The sequence below is a fragment of the Anomalospiza imberbis genome, chromosome 9 (genome assembly GCF_031753505.1).
Source record: "Anomalospiza imberbis isolate Cuckoo-Finch-1a 21T00152 chromosome 9, ASM3175350v1, whole genome shotgun sequence".
In the NCBI taxonomy this organism is placed as follows: Eukaryota; Metazoa; Chordata; class Aves; order Passeriformes; family Viduidae; genus Anomalospiza; species Anomalospiza imberbis.
This window is the reverse complement of record NC_089689.1, coordinates 2,330,237-2,342,540: the sequence shown is the minus strand read 5'-3', so window position 1 is coordinate 2,342,540 and position 12,304 is coordinate 2,330,237. Positions and strand designations below refer to the sequence as shown.

Here is a 12,304-nt window from a genome sequence, read left to right as displayed (position 1 = left end):
GAAAAAGCTGAAGCCACCCCGGGTAGCTGGGTTCATCGGGAATGTGTTAAGTTACGGCACAAACTCCATCCCCTTGCCAAGCAGCAGACACACAAAGCCGTGAAAGGACACGAGTGCCTCCCAGTTAATGTCACCTTCACAGCTTCCATAGGTCACAGCACAAGGAGACACCAAAACGATGCCAGGCGGAACACGGAGCCCACTCTGAACAATGCCACGGGCCCTGGGGAGAGATGAGGAATTTAAGGGAAGCAGAACAACAGGAAATAAGGAAAGTCCCTCCAGCAAAGGTCCTGTGGCCCATCAGTGGCCGCTCAGCACTGCACAGGGAGCAGTGACACAATGGATGACTAAAGGCCTGCCTGGCAGCCTGCATTCCCATGGCCATTGTTGCCAGCACTGGCACGACACAGATACAAACAAGAGCTGTGTTCCCAGGCACCGGCAGAGACACATCCACTGCGAATAAAATGACTTCCTGAAGCTCCTCAAGGCCTGGATGCACCATGCCATCGTAACTGGGACATCATATCCTGAGGCAGGAAAAACGGTGCCAGGAGGGGATAAAGAATCAAGCAACCTGGGTGAGCACAGGCGGGGTTTTTGCCTGTGTGCTGGACCAACATTAGTTATGAGGATAGATGTAACTTGAGAGTCACCGCAAGGAAGGAGATCCCCTTCAGAGAGTCTTTGTGTGACATAGGGGATATATGGGAGAAGTAGAGGATGAATCCCTCCCAAATGTGATCTCACTAGAAGAGCACTGCTTCTAGAAGTCGTAAGGCTTGGAGAAAGAAGAGGGATAATTTTATAGTCCCTTTTCTGGCAATAAAGCCCCTGTAAGATCCCAGGGAAAACTGCTAGAAGCACCAGCTCTGGTCAGGAAAGGAGAAGCTGAACTGCCCTGGGCAGCAGGGTGGGATCCATGCTGGATAAGCAGCTCTGTCCAGAGGATGGCCATGCACGTAGAGGACAACAGCAAGGGCAGGCCAGGGGATCCGTGCGGTGCTTTAGCTCTCAAAACAGCTCCTGCAGGGATTCAGAGCAGGGCGTTCCGGGCTAATCTCTGCGTCCCTCAGGGAACCTGAGGATTACTGCTCTGCATCTGCTCACAGGGCTGGGCCCCACCTTGGCGAGGCAGTGGAAGTGCTGACAGCCACTCTCAGCTCTTTAATCGGTTGGCTAATTATTAATGTTCTTATTTTTTTTGTTGTGAGATAGGATTAGGAGAAAGGTAAAGTAGGTTTAAAACTTTAAAAGGGTATAAAGAAAAATTTATTAATAATAATTAAAAGAAAGAGTAATAAGAATTGGAATAAAACCCAACTAGAACAAGGCTCAATGAGCTCCCTAGAGAAAGGTCCAGCCCCACAACAGAACTTGTCTGGCCCAGCCCAGCTGAAACAGGCCTTATTACTTGTTCCTAAGTCAGGGAAAAAAAATTAAAAATTCTCGAGTTTATTTTGTCTTTTACATGTGTTTTTCACAGAAACATGTCTATTTGTCTAGTAGCTAAAAGTTTTATATCACTTCTTTAAATGTCTTCCATACAAAGCCATAACACCTGGTTATCTCAGGGGCTGGCAAAGGTGACCCCAGCAGTGTCTGCCCACCACTGGTACCTCCCCAGCAGCAGCCGTGGCAGAGCATTTGGCTGCACCCAGGCCAGGGTGGGATGGAGGTCCCTAGGCAGCAGTCAGAGCTGGGCTTTCAGCTCTAGACCTCTGCTAACTCTTTCAACTTCCCAGCAGAACGGGCTTCAAAAACCTGCATGGGCTCAGGGGTTTGTGCTGTTACTTATGCACCAAGATCCCCCTTTTGCTTCTCTTCCCGCTCTTCTCTCCCTCCTGCCCATGCCTGCCGGGGCTCGCTGCTGGCCCAGGCGCCTGGGGCACACCACTGCTCCTTCCTCCTCCCTTTCACCCCCGGGGATGCTGGTTTGGGATCGGCGCTGGCTGTGCCAGTCCCAGGCACTCAGCCCCATCTGCTGGCTGCTGTGGAAATACGGGAAACTCCAAGGGAAATTTAGGTTGGATCTTAGGAAAAAGGTTTTTATTGGAAGAGTGATAAAGTACTGGAATCGCCTGCCTTGGGATGTGGTAGAGTCACCATCCCTGGATGTTTTTAAGAAAGGATTGGTTGTGGCACTCAGTGCCATGGTTTAATTGAGGTGGTGTTAGGGCACGGGTCAGACTTGATGATCTTAAAGACCTCTCCCAACGCTGTGATTCTCCAGTAATGGACAGCCTTGGTTTTGGCCAGTATTCTTCCTACCCTCACATTCTTCTGTTGATGCCACAAGTCACAGGGCTGACCCAAATAATTTAAATTATTCACATTTAGAAATAGGGAGTGTTAAATTGAAAACACTTTATTAAAAAATGTTACAAAGAGGACAATACGTATCAGGTTAAATGAGAGATTTTTAATTTATAATCATAACTTAGACATAAATTAAGAGTCTCATTTGAAGACCTTTAACAGCTCAAAAAATCATATTTTCAATACATAAACATACAAATCTTAGTCTTCCATTTCATTCGTAAACATTATGCAGGCATGCAATCCTTACAAACACTTCCAACTTATTTTCAAATAAATTCTGATCAATTGATCAACAGCCAGAGACCTACTCAAGAACAAATATTTTACAATACATGTACAGTTAAGAGCACAGAAATATCCACAGTAAAAGCTGCTCAAATAAATACATATGTATATACACATATTACAGTACAGAATCCCACAGGGATGAGATAATTTCAGATCTACCTGCTGTGTTCAGAAACCAGAGTACCCTGTGTAAGCACCATGGTTCCTAGTGCTGTTATAGTTTAAAAAAATGGTATTTAAGTTTTCTGGGATATGCAGCAGAAATCCAAATAATTGCCCATATCACTGAAGGCATATCTATTGACTGGGACATCTTAAAATAAACTGACTTCCACAAACCAGATCAATAGTTTCCAAGCTGTTCAGTGAATATTTTTTCATCCTGATTCTTCTGTTTCTGCAAGCATAATCCCTGTGACGGCAGAGGAGACACTTCCAGCAGTGTAGTAAGTGATGTGAAATAAAGCATGTCTTCACCTCACCTCGGTACCTTTGAGTGGAGCAGAGGAGGAACCAGCCTCCTCTTTAGGCAGCAGTGCACTGTTTACTCAGCACCTGGACAGGAGATGGCAAGCTCCCAGTTTAGGATAACTACATGGCTGAATGTAGGCAGGATTTGGTCACAAGGCCAGAGTTTTCTCTTTGTCTTCGATGGAAATACCAGACAGCTTGAGTTCAAGATTTCTGAATCATACACAAGGTCAATCATCTTGTCAGCAAAAGGTAAAAACATCTGGACAGCTGCTGATTTGCAGGCAGTCTCATTCTCCAGAAATCTGAGACGTAAGTGAAGGTGGCAGCAATTCCTGTGGAGAGAACAAAATTCCTCCATAAATCAGAAATCTGGCAGAGATTTGTACTTGCTCTCATCTCAGAGGAATTTTGTATGCAGCAGGTAGCAGAACTGCACAAAAGTGTTCCTAATACCATTTGCAGCTGGACAGAATGCTAAGCACAATCATCCTTCAGGAGCTGAACAACCATTTCTACAGCAATAAATCCATCAGTCTTGTTAGGAACTTCCATGCAATGCCAAGATGCATATTAGGTGTCCCAAAGCACATATTGCTGTGTCAGCAACTGTACAGCAATTAGCAGCTCTGATTGATTGCTTGTGTGATTAAAAGGAAGAGAATTTGTGAGTGAAGCCATCACATGTGCTTACCTGAAACACCTGAGTTAGACATTCTCGCCAGCACTTTGGAAACTACCTTCACTGGCTGTTTCCTGCCAGTTCCTATGAAACAAAAAGTGAAAAGTACTTTAGTGACACCAGGTTTTTATCAAATGGATTTTAGCAAAGTGATGGCAGTGGTTTTTTCATGTTGTTTTTTGAGACACGACTTACCTGAAAGGAATAAACTTCTTTGCTGCAAGAAGAATAATAAAAGGTATTAGTATTTCAAGACAAAAGCCCTAATTCTTGTTGTCTAAATATTTGGGTTTTACTATTCTTTCCCTTTTTCAGATGTTCATCCAAAAGCCAGTTATGGCATACATGGAGGGTTCTTAAAAATAATTTTGGAATTTATCTAAGTTTGGGAATTACCACTTTTTCAAAAAGCAAGGTATATGGCTTTGGGGGTTTTGGGTTTTTTTTTTTTGTTTCCTCCACTCAAAATTTTTCAGGAAGATAAATAAAGCAGTGGAGCCAGAGCATGTGCTCACCTTTTCTCCGGAAGCGCCTTGCTAGCCAAAGGAGGAATGATGCTGTGGACAGCAGAGAGGCAGAAGTGGCTGCTATGCCCACAGAGATGTAACTGGCTTGGTCAGAGGCTGAAAGGATGAAAAGATTTCAGTGGGATCAAGGGGCACGGGTGGTCTTTGAAGCCCTCTCTCCCTTCCCTTTCCTCGTGCTCTTCAAGAGGAACCAGAAGTGCAGCTTGTAACACTTAAGTTTTCTCTTGATGAAACAAGACAGTTCCTGTACACAAGGTAAAAAGCTGAATACTAAAAATTACCCCAACCATTGCCAAAGTAATGGCAAGGCAAGGAGCTGCCTACACCAGGGTCTGTCTGTAACCTCCAGCCTTGCATAGCAATTTGTGCTCCTCTTATTTTTCACCTTGCAGTGCATATTTGAACTCCCTGTGTGCTACCTTCCTCTTTGAGCAATCCTGCTGAGATCAATGAAATCATTCAAGGATCCAAATTCTGTTCAAGCAAACGAAAGTGGAATTGAGCTTTTAGGACCTCAAGCAAAAGCATTCCAGGCAGGCCAGGAGTGCTCCAGCTGAAAATAGAGCTCTTACTGCCTTGAATGAGAAGGCAAGGCTGAGGTTTCTGTCTTTTGAAATTACAGCCTCTGAGAGAAAAGCTCTGTGAGGTCTTTTGGCTGAGGAGTTCATCCAAGAAACTATCACACCAAATCAAAAAACCTATAAAATTTTCCACTGAGAAACAGTCTTATGAGTGCAGATTTCCCTACAAGGTTCTGTTTCTCTAGAAGAGCTTTTGTCTCTATTCACAAGCTCATTGTGAGAAATATTTTGTTTAAAAACTAAACAGAAAGAACTGAAATCTGATTGCAGGTTTGGGGCTTTTTAATATGTAAGAAATCAATATTTCCCACTAAAATTTCTTAGGATTTCCCCCCTCTTCTATTTTCAAGCATAATGAGTGATTTTGTTTGGCTTTTGAATTCATGGACTTCACTACATGTTCTAGCTCACTGGTTGCTATTACCATCACTACCACCCTTCCACGCCTCATCTGACTAAAAATACAGCGCCACCTCTGTGGCTGCTCACAGGCAAAATACCTTCACATGTGGGCAGGCTGGCACTCCAGTTTCCTGAATGGCTGCACTCAAGAACACGAGAGCCATTGAGACTCCATCCTTCAAGGCAGCTGAAGTGGCAGGAGGTGTTGTAGGTGAACATCCCAGCCCCGTGGGAGCAATCCATGGAGCCTTTCTCAGGAGAGCTCAGTGGTTCACACTGTATGACTGAAACACAAAAGATATGGTTATTCCTGCTGTTGAGCAGTGAAGTATGCAAGAAAAAAAAAAATCAAGAAGTTCCAAGCAAACAAATAGTGAAATTTCTATATAATTTCCCATGTTTTGCTTCCATATAATTTTTTTTGCAAAAGAACACAACTGGATCAACTAAGGACTTTCCTGTCTTTGGCACCATTTTTTTCTCTAGTAGATGTACAATTTATTTTCAAATTCATTTGACTTTGGGATGGGAGCTGCCCAGAGCCATGGCCAGGCATTCCAAGGCACAGCTGGAAAAATGGGAGCACAGAGTTTAGTTTGGAGCCAGGGGCCTATAGGAATATGGATTTCTGTGTGTTCCTCAGTGACCAGAAAACTGCAATTTGCAGCAGTCTTACCTTTGCATCTGGGCACTGGCTCCGACCACTGTCCCTGTGCCGTGCACTCGGTGCTGGGTGAGCCCTCCAGGACATATCCCTCAGAGCACTGGAAATCACAGCGTGAGCCTGAGGTGAGCTCTGCAGGAGCGTGGTCACAGCTCACAGAGCCTTCCGCTGGCCGCGGGACAGCCTCACACCTCACAGCTGCAGCACAAGGAGCACGACAGCAATCAGCACGGGGGCTTCAGGACCACGCCAGGGCACTGCTGGCAGCCCCGAGGGCTCAGGTGAGCAGGGGTAGGGAAATTACCTGCACACATTGGCTGCTGCCTGTCCCAGGCCCCAGAAGAGCCACACTGCAGTCTAGCTGGTCCTGTCAGGGTAAATCCTTCCTCACAGGTGAACTCACAGGTGGTTCCCCAGGTGAGCTGCACAGAGGGACGGGAGCAGTTCACAGCCCCGTGGACAGGCATTTCCAAGGCAGGACAGGTCACAGCTGAAAGGCACAAGAGACAGCACAGAGCTTAGCTTGGAGCAGGTCAGGATAAACAAACACTCTTTGTCGGAACCCAGAATGTCCCTTGGACACTCTTGGATGTTCCAGGCCCAGGTCAGAAGCATTTGAGACCCTGGAATGCAGCCACAGACCCCTGTGGCTTTGAACCTGATCCATGGAACAATTTACCAACCTTGCAGGAAGAACAAGAAATCACAAAAGTTTAGATATTATAGTAGAAGTAGTCACAAAGTGAGAGGAAGAGTTTTTGAGTGCTGTACAGGGGGGTTTTAGGCCTTGTACAGAGGGGTCTGAGTTTTGTACATGGGGGTCAGAAGTTCTAAGATGGAGGGACTTGGGCGTGTCCTGTCCTCTTTCCTTCTCCTTCCTAACCTCCATGTTCTTGGTGATGTTGGCACTCACAGATTGGTTTAGAGTAGAAAGTCACTGTTCAATACAGGTGATGGGCATTGGGGAAAAACTGTAAACATTTAACACGTAATGGATGATATAAAAGAGGGCACCAGCCCCCTGGGAGGGCAGTGTGCCCTTGCCTGACTGCTGAACGGACCGCAGCAGCTCAGGGAGAAATCTTTCAGATAACACACAATAAACTACCTTGAGACCAGACAACAGAAGACTACTGAGTCTTTCTTTGGAGACACGGGTTGGAGGAGAGACTTTTCCACCTTCCCGGGCTCACCCCAACCGGGGGTGGGTTCCAAGAACTCTTCTAGGAGCTGGCAAGAAGACATGCCCTGCCTGGAGCTGTCCCTTACACAGCCATCATACCTCCCTTCAGACCTAGCAGCGCAGAACCAGTGATTTCAGCAGGTTGCACAGTGCAGCCAGAACCCTTCGATATGCACCCAAAGCATACAAGTCATCCTGGGAATGGCTCCACATTGTTCTCCACCCTGGACTGCATGAACTGACACTTGCTCCCATTTGGGGTTTAGGGAATAAGGAATCCCTGCCAGAGCACTCCACTGTTAAAGTGTGTTATTGTGTGTGATGGGGGCATTGCCCCAGAATGTTGTTTGTCATCCTGCACTGCTGTTTCCTCACTAATACACGAGGCTGAATGACCCCCACCTTGAGATCTGCTTATGAAAAGTGCTGCCAACATGGTGGAGATGAATGCTACTCTTTGATTACATTTGATTGGGAAATTCTCTTCAGATTCTTCCAACTTTAATCGATGGTTTCCAACCCAGCAACTCTTACCTTTGCATCTGGGCACTGGCTCCGACCACTGTCCCTGTGCCGTGCACTCGGTGCTGGGTGAGCCCTCCAGGACATATCCCTCAGAGCACTGGAAATCACAGCGTGAGCCCGAGGTGAGCTCTGCAGGAGCGTGGTCACAGCTCACAGAGCCTTCCGCTGGCCGCGGGACAGCCTCACACCTCACAGCTGCAGCACAAGGAGCACGACAGCAATCAGCACGGGGGCTTCAGGACCACGCCAGGGCACTGCTGGCAGCCCCGAGGGCTCAGGTGAGCAGGGGTAGGGAAATTACCTGCACACGTTGGCTGCTGCCTGTCCCAGGCCCCAGAAGAGCCACACTGCAGTCTAGCTGGTCCTGTCAGGGTAAATCCTTCCTCACAGGTGAACTCACAGGTGGTTCCCCAGGTGAGCTGCACAGAGGGATGGGAGCAGTTCACAGCCCCGTGGACAGGCATTTCCAAGGCAGGACAGGTCACAGCTGAAAGGCACAAGAGACAGCACAGAGCTTAGCTTGCAACAAGCCATTAAAAGTAACCATTAAAGGCATTTTCTTTTTTCTGAAACTTAGCAACACATCCACTAAACAGGAGCAGCTTTAGAAAGGGTTCTACTATGCCACCATCTCAGAAAGCAGACAGAAGGGGAAATATTTTTAAATGGGAAACTGGCTCTTCAGGCAAGACTTAATTCATCTGCAGCTCATGAGAGCAACTATTTACAATCCAAAATTTCCCTATTTTCACTGTTGCTGGGTGACCTTTGATGCTTTCATTTGCTTAGAAAAGTATCTCATTGTAAGCCAAACACCTCAGAAAATTATTCCTGCAGTCAGGAGTAACTGGCCTGTTGAGAGCAGTCTCACAGCTAGGTCATCTCAGTTCCCTGTTTCCATCTAAGAGTTGGAAAAGTCTTTCCCTGCAAGGAACAATGCCAGAACATTCATCCTACTCATCTCACCTCCTCAGGAACAGAGACCTGGGTGCTGAGATAAAATAGCACCTACACCACGTAATGTGTTACAAAGGAATTGGCCAAACTTCCATTTGTTCCTACTGCCAGAGCAGCACTGAGGTGTACAGGGCCATGTGCAATGCAGAAAGCTCACCTTTGCATGCTGCAAGGGGGGCAGACCAGATCCCAGAAGAGGTACAGTGGACAGATTCCAGTGCAGTCAGCTCATAGCCCTCCTCACACTGAACTTTGCAGGATGAGTTGTAGCTGAAGTCACCCAATGGATGGTGGCACCCAAGGCTCCCATGATCAGGTTTCTTTAGTGCATCACAACTCCTAACTTCAAAGAAGCACAAGAAGGTACACAGTCAGTCCCTTTGGCTGAGCAGGTAAACCAAGAAGCCAAACTGAACACTAGGTAGCATGAGGTGGTCAAAAAGCAGGATGAAATAATCTTACCAAACTCGCATTCAGGCCCATAGAAGCCAGGGTTGCAATGGCAGGTGTGGTTGTTGATAGTCTCTATGCATTCTCCGTGCCCACTGCAGAGAGATGGGTTGCAAGAAGCTGGGAAAAAAAAAAAAAAAAAAAGCAAATGATGAAAGAATCAACAACAGCCACTAAGAAAACCTGGCTAGCACTTTGTTTATCTTTCTGACACCAACCAAGCCCATTGTATAGCAAAAGAAAATCAGAGGGTTTGGTATTTAGGATTGTCCAGTCATTTCACAGAATTTCTGAAATGCACGTGTTTTACAGATGAGCTCGCAGTAAAAGGATTCTGCTGGCTGGCAACTCCAAGACCACTTTTTCTGAGGTAAATATTAGATGAAGTTAAATAACTTATCCCAGCCTCCACCTCAGCTCCCCAGGGTCACACTGGAGTGACCTTTATCACGCCGTACCTGTGTAGCACAAGGCGACCTTCTTTTTCTCACACTTCTCATCATTCCATTTGCCATCATCCTTCCCTCTTTTGATGTAGATCTCAACACAGTCCTCATTGTTCCCTTTGCCATTTGGCTCCCCTGAAGCCCAGTTTCTTGCTTCTTCTGTCAGTTCTTTGTTAGTTCCAGTCCAGGTCCACACATCATTAATTTTTCTGATTCCAATCCAGTAGTAACCCGGATTGAAGGGTAAGAAGGCATTGAGATGCTTGATTTCCTCCTTGTTCTGGATTGCAACCAGGTTAGTATACTTCTTTCTGCACCACTGCTCTGCTTCACTGTAGGTCATGTTTGTGTCTGAATAATGGTATGTCCACCCATTCACACCCTGCAGCACCGTAAGTCCTAGAATGAGAAGATATCCAAAAGTTGGTGTCTGACTTCTCCCCTCCTCTCTAGAAGAGGACATTTAAGCTCTATAAATACTGCAAACTTGTCAGTATCTGAAAATGCATAAAAACTAGTGGTAATTCTTTTATAAACAATTACCTGGCAAGCTTTAAACCAGGCAAGTCAGCTTCAAGTACAGGACTTCAGCCTGTGAAACTATGATCACACAAAGCTTTGAGACTTACAGGAGACAATTATGGCTTTGACAGGCAAGCAGGGAAAATGTGCCACTGCATCCAGAGGATTTGCTGTGTGAACACAGCCTCAGGTTAATTAGGGCAGGTTCAAAAATTCTCTTTGATGCTGAGCTCAAAGAGAACAGTCACACTAATATTGCCATCCCACTAGTTTTCTACACAGAAAAATACACACTTACCATAGGTAAGAAGAGGTAGGAACTGCAAGCAAATCATGTTTCTGAGTTTTCTCTATCTTTTAAGCAGATGGCTATGAGAAATCAAAGAAACACATATGTAAAAAACAAATAGTGAACTGTCAAAATTCCATATAAACTATTGACCATGCAGTTTTTGCTATGTACTTTTAAACAAGCAGGATTTCCACAAATTATTAATTTAAAAACTGTTTTTAATATCAAGACACTTTAAAATGTAAGCAGCTTTTAAGGAAGATGAACACAGATTTCCAGCTGTCCAGTTCTCCTTTAGTTGGGCAGTGACACAGAATAGTAGAGTCCATTTCTACTCACCTTTTGTAGCTGCAGTGTCCAGGTGACAGAATTCCTCTGCGCTGCTTCCCAGAGACTGAGGCTAAGTGGATGAACTCAGCCTTGAAAATCAAGTTCAGCTCCAAGTGTCTGGACTCTGTAATGCTCTGCCTTTTATCCCCTCAACTAGCCTGCTCTCCACGAGACGGGAAATCCCGTATGGAAAAAAATTTCTTGGAAAATCCCAGGATCTGGCCCTCCTACACGTCAGGACGGATGTTTCCTCTTTCCAGATCAACCCTCACAGAAAGACGCACTGTGCTGACAGAGTGCCAAGTGCCACATTACACACTTTTACTGACAGAAACCCACAATTCCTGGATATCAAGGAGGAGGAGGAGGACAATTAGATGGAATTAAATGCATGAATAAGCAGATTCCAATATTTCACCAGGCATAATGTTTTGCAGTAAGGAGGCGTCAGTTCTTCTGATATCTCGGTAGGAAAGGCACCAACACTCAAAGCTGGTTGACCAAGTTGGAGCAAAAATGGAAACTGCAGGACAAGCCCTTCCTTATGGATCTCAGCTGTGCAGAGTTCTCATTTGTGGTCAGGTTGGCCAGCCCCAGGATTGCTGGAACTCTTCACAATACAGGTTCATCAGTCACTTGTAGCAGTCAAGTTTGAAACGTGGACCTTGCTTTGAAGAGTGCCTTGGACCATATTCTTCAATGTCCTGATCTCAATAGAGTTACAGCACCTGAACAGGTGCATATAATATTTCAAGTGGACAAGACAATACACTAGGAATTAATGCACATTTATCATTTATACTGCTGCATAAAGCTTCACCGTTGTGGATGGGATTTAATGAGGCTGAACATGCGAAGGAGTCAACAAGTGCTGGCAGCAGTAGGAGGCCACAGGGTAGCACCCACTTCACATCTGTAAAGCATAGATTGAGTTTATACAGTGCATGTTGGAGCTCTGATTTTGGAGCCTCAGCCTGTTCTTACAGAATAAAAATCAGCGGCTTCTGGATTCCAAGCTAACATAACAACGGGTATTGCCCACTTTTTTCACAAAAAAAGAAAGAACTGTCAAGTAGCCAAAGATCTCTGCCCATCAAAGAATTTTTTTCAGAAAAGAGCACGGAATAAAGAGTATATTCTAATACAGCCTCAGTTACTAACTAATCAGGAGAGTTGACTAGAAATTGCAACAAAGTCTTAGAAAACAAGTCAGTTATTGAAGAGAGTGAGGATTAAAAACACACACTGAATATCTGTAGGCAGAGGAACACTTTCTAGCACGTGTGAACTAGCAAAGCTAGAAACACAAATCAAGAAACTCTGGGAAGCTGAGGTTAGCTTCCGGCTGGCCTGGGCAAGCCTTGCTTAGAAGCACCACACGTCCTGAGGCTTCCAGGCAGCATCAGATCAGGGCTGCTGTTTATTTAGCCTCATACTGGGAATGAAAACTCTTCCTGTTTGCCAGCCCTTCTCTGTTAGGAGGCTTTACCACCTGAAGGACACAGACAAAAGCCTGTATTTTAATGCACCTGTACAGCACATTTTGCAGCAGGGCCTAATGTCAACATTATTCTACAACAAACTAATGTTAATCAGTCTGAATAAGGCAGGGTTTTTTGTTGTTGGGGTTTTTTTTTTTGTTTGTTTGTTTTGTTTGTT

General features: G+C 45.4%; 1 protein-coding gene across 1 annotated transcript; it reads right to left on the bottom strand.

Moving 5' to 3' along the window:
- Positions 1-2,840: 2,840 nt before the first annotated feature.
- On the bottom strand, positions 2,841-11,376 carry SELE (selectin E). Its single transcript, XM_068199311.1, has 14 exons — positions 10,655-11,376; positions 10,322-10,392; positions 9,514-9,900; positions 9,068-9,175; positions 8,763-8,948; positions 7,950-8,135; positions 7,658-7,843; positions 6,245-6,430; positions 5,953-6,138; positions 5,375-5,560; positions 4,282-4,389; positions 3,962-3,983; positions 3,779-3,850; positions 2,841-3,419 (listed from the first exon to the last, which is right to left on the bottom strand). Exons 2-13 carry the CDS (start codon positions 10,356-10,358, stop codon positions 3,793-3,795), a joined length of 1,836 nt encoding a protein of 611 aa, XP_068055412.1. The 5' UTR covers positions 10,359-10,392; positions 10,655-11,376; the 3' UTR covers positions 2,841-3,419; positions 3,779-3,792.
- Between the last annotated feature and the right edge of the window lie 928 nt (positions 11,377-12,304).

Coding starts and splice junctions, on each gene's coding strand:
- SELE (XM_068199311.1), bottom strand. CDS start 10,358: ATGATTTGCTTGCAGTTCCTACCTCTTCTTACCTATG. Junction 9,901..10,321: donor CCTACCTCTTCTTACCTATG/GTAAGTGTGTAT, acceptor TTCTCATTCTAG/GACTTACGGTGCTGCAGGGT. Junction 8,136..8,762: donor CCCCCTTGCAGCATGCAAAG/GTGAGCTTTCTG, acceptor TGTGCCTTTCAG/CTGTGACCTGTCCTGCCTTG.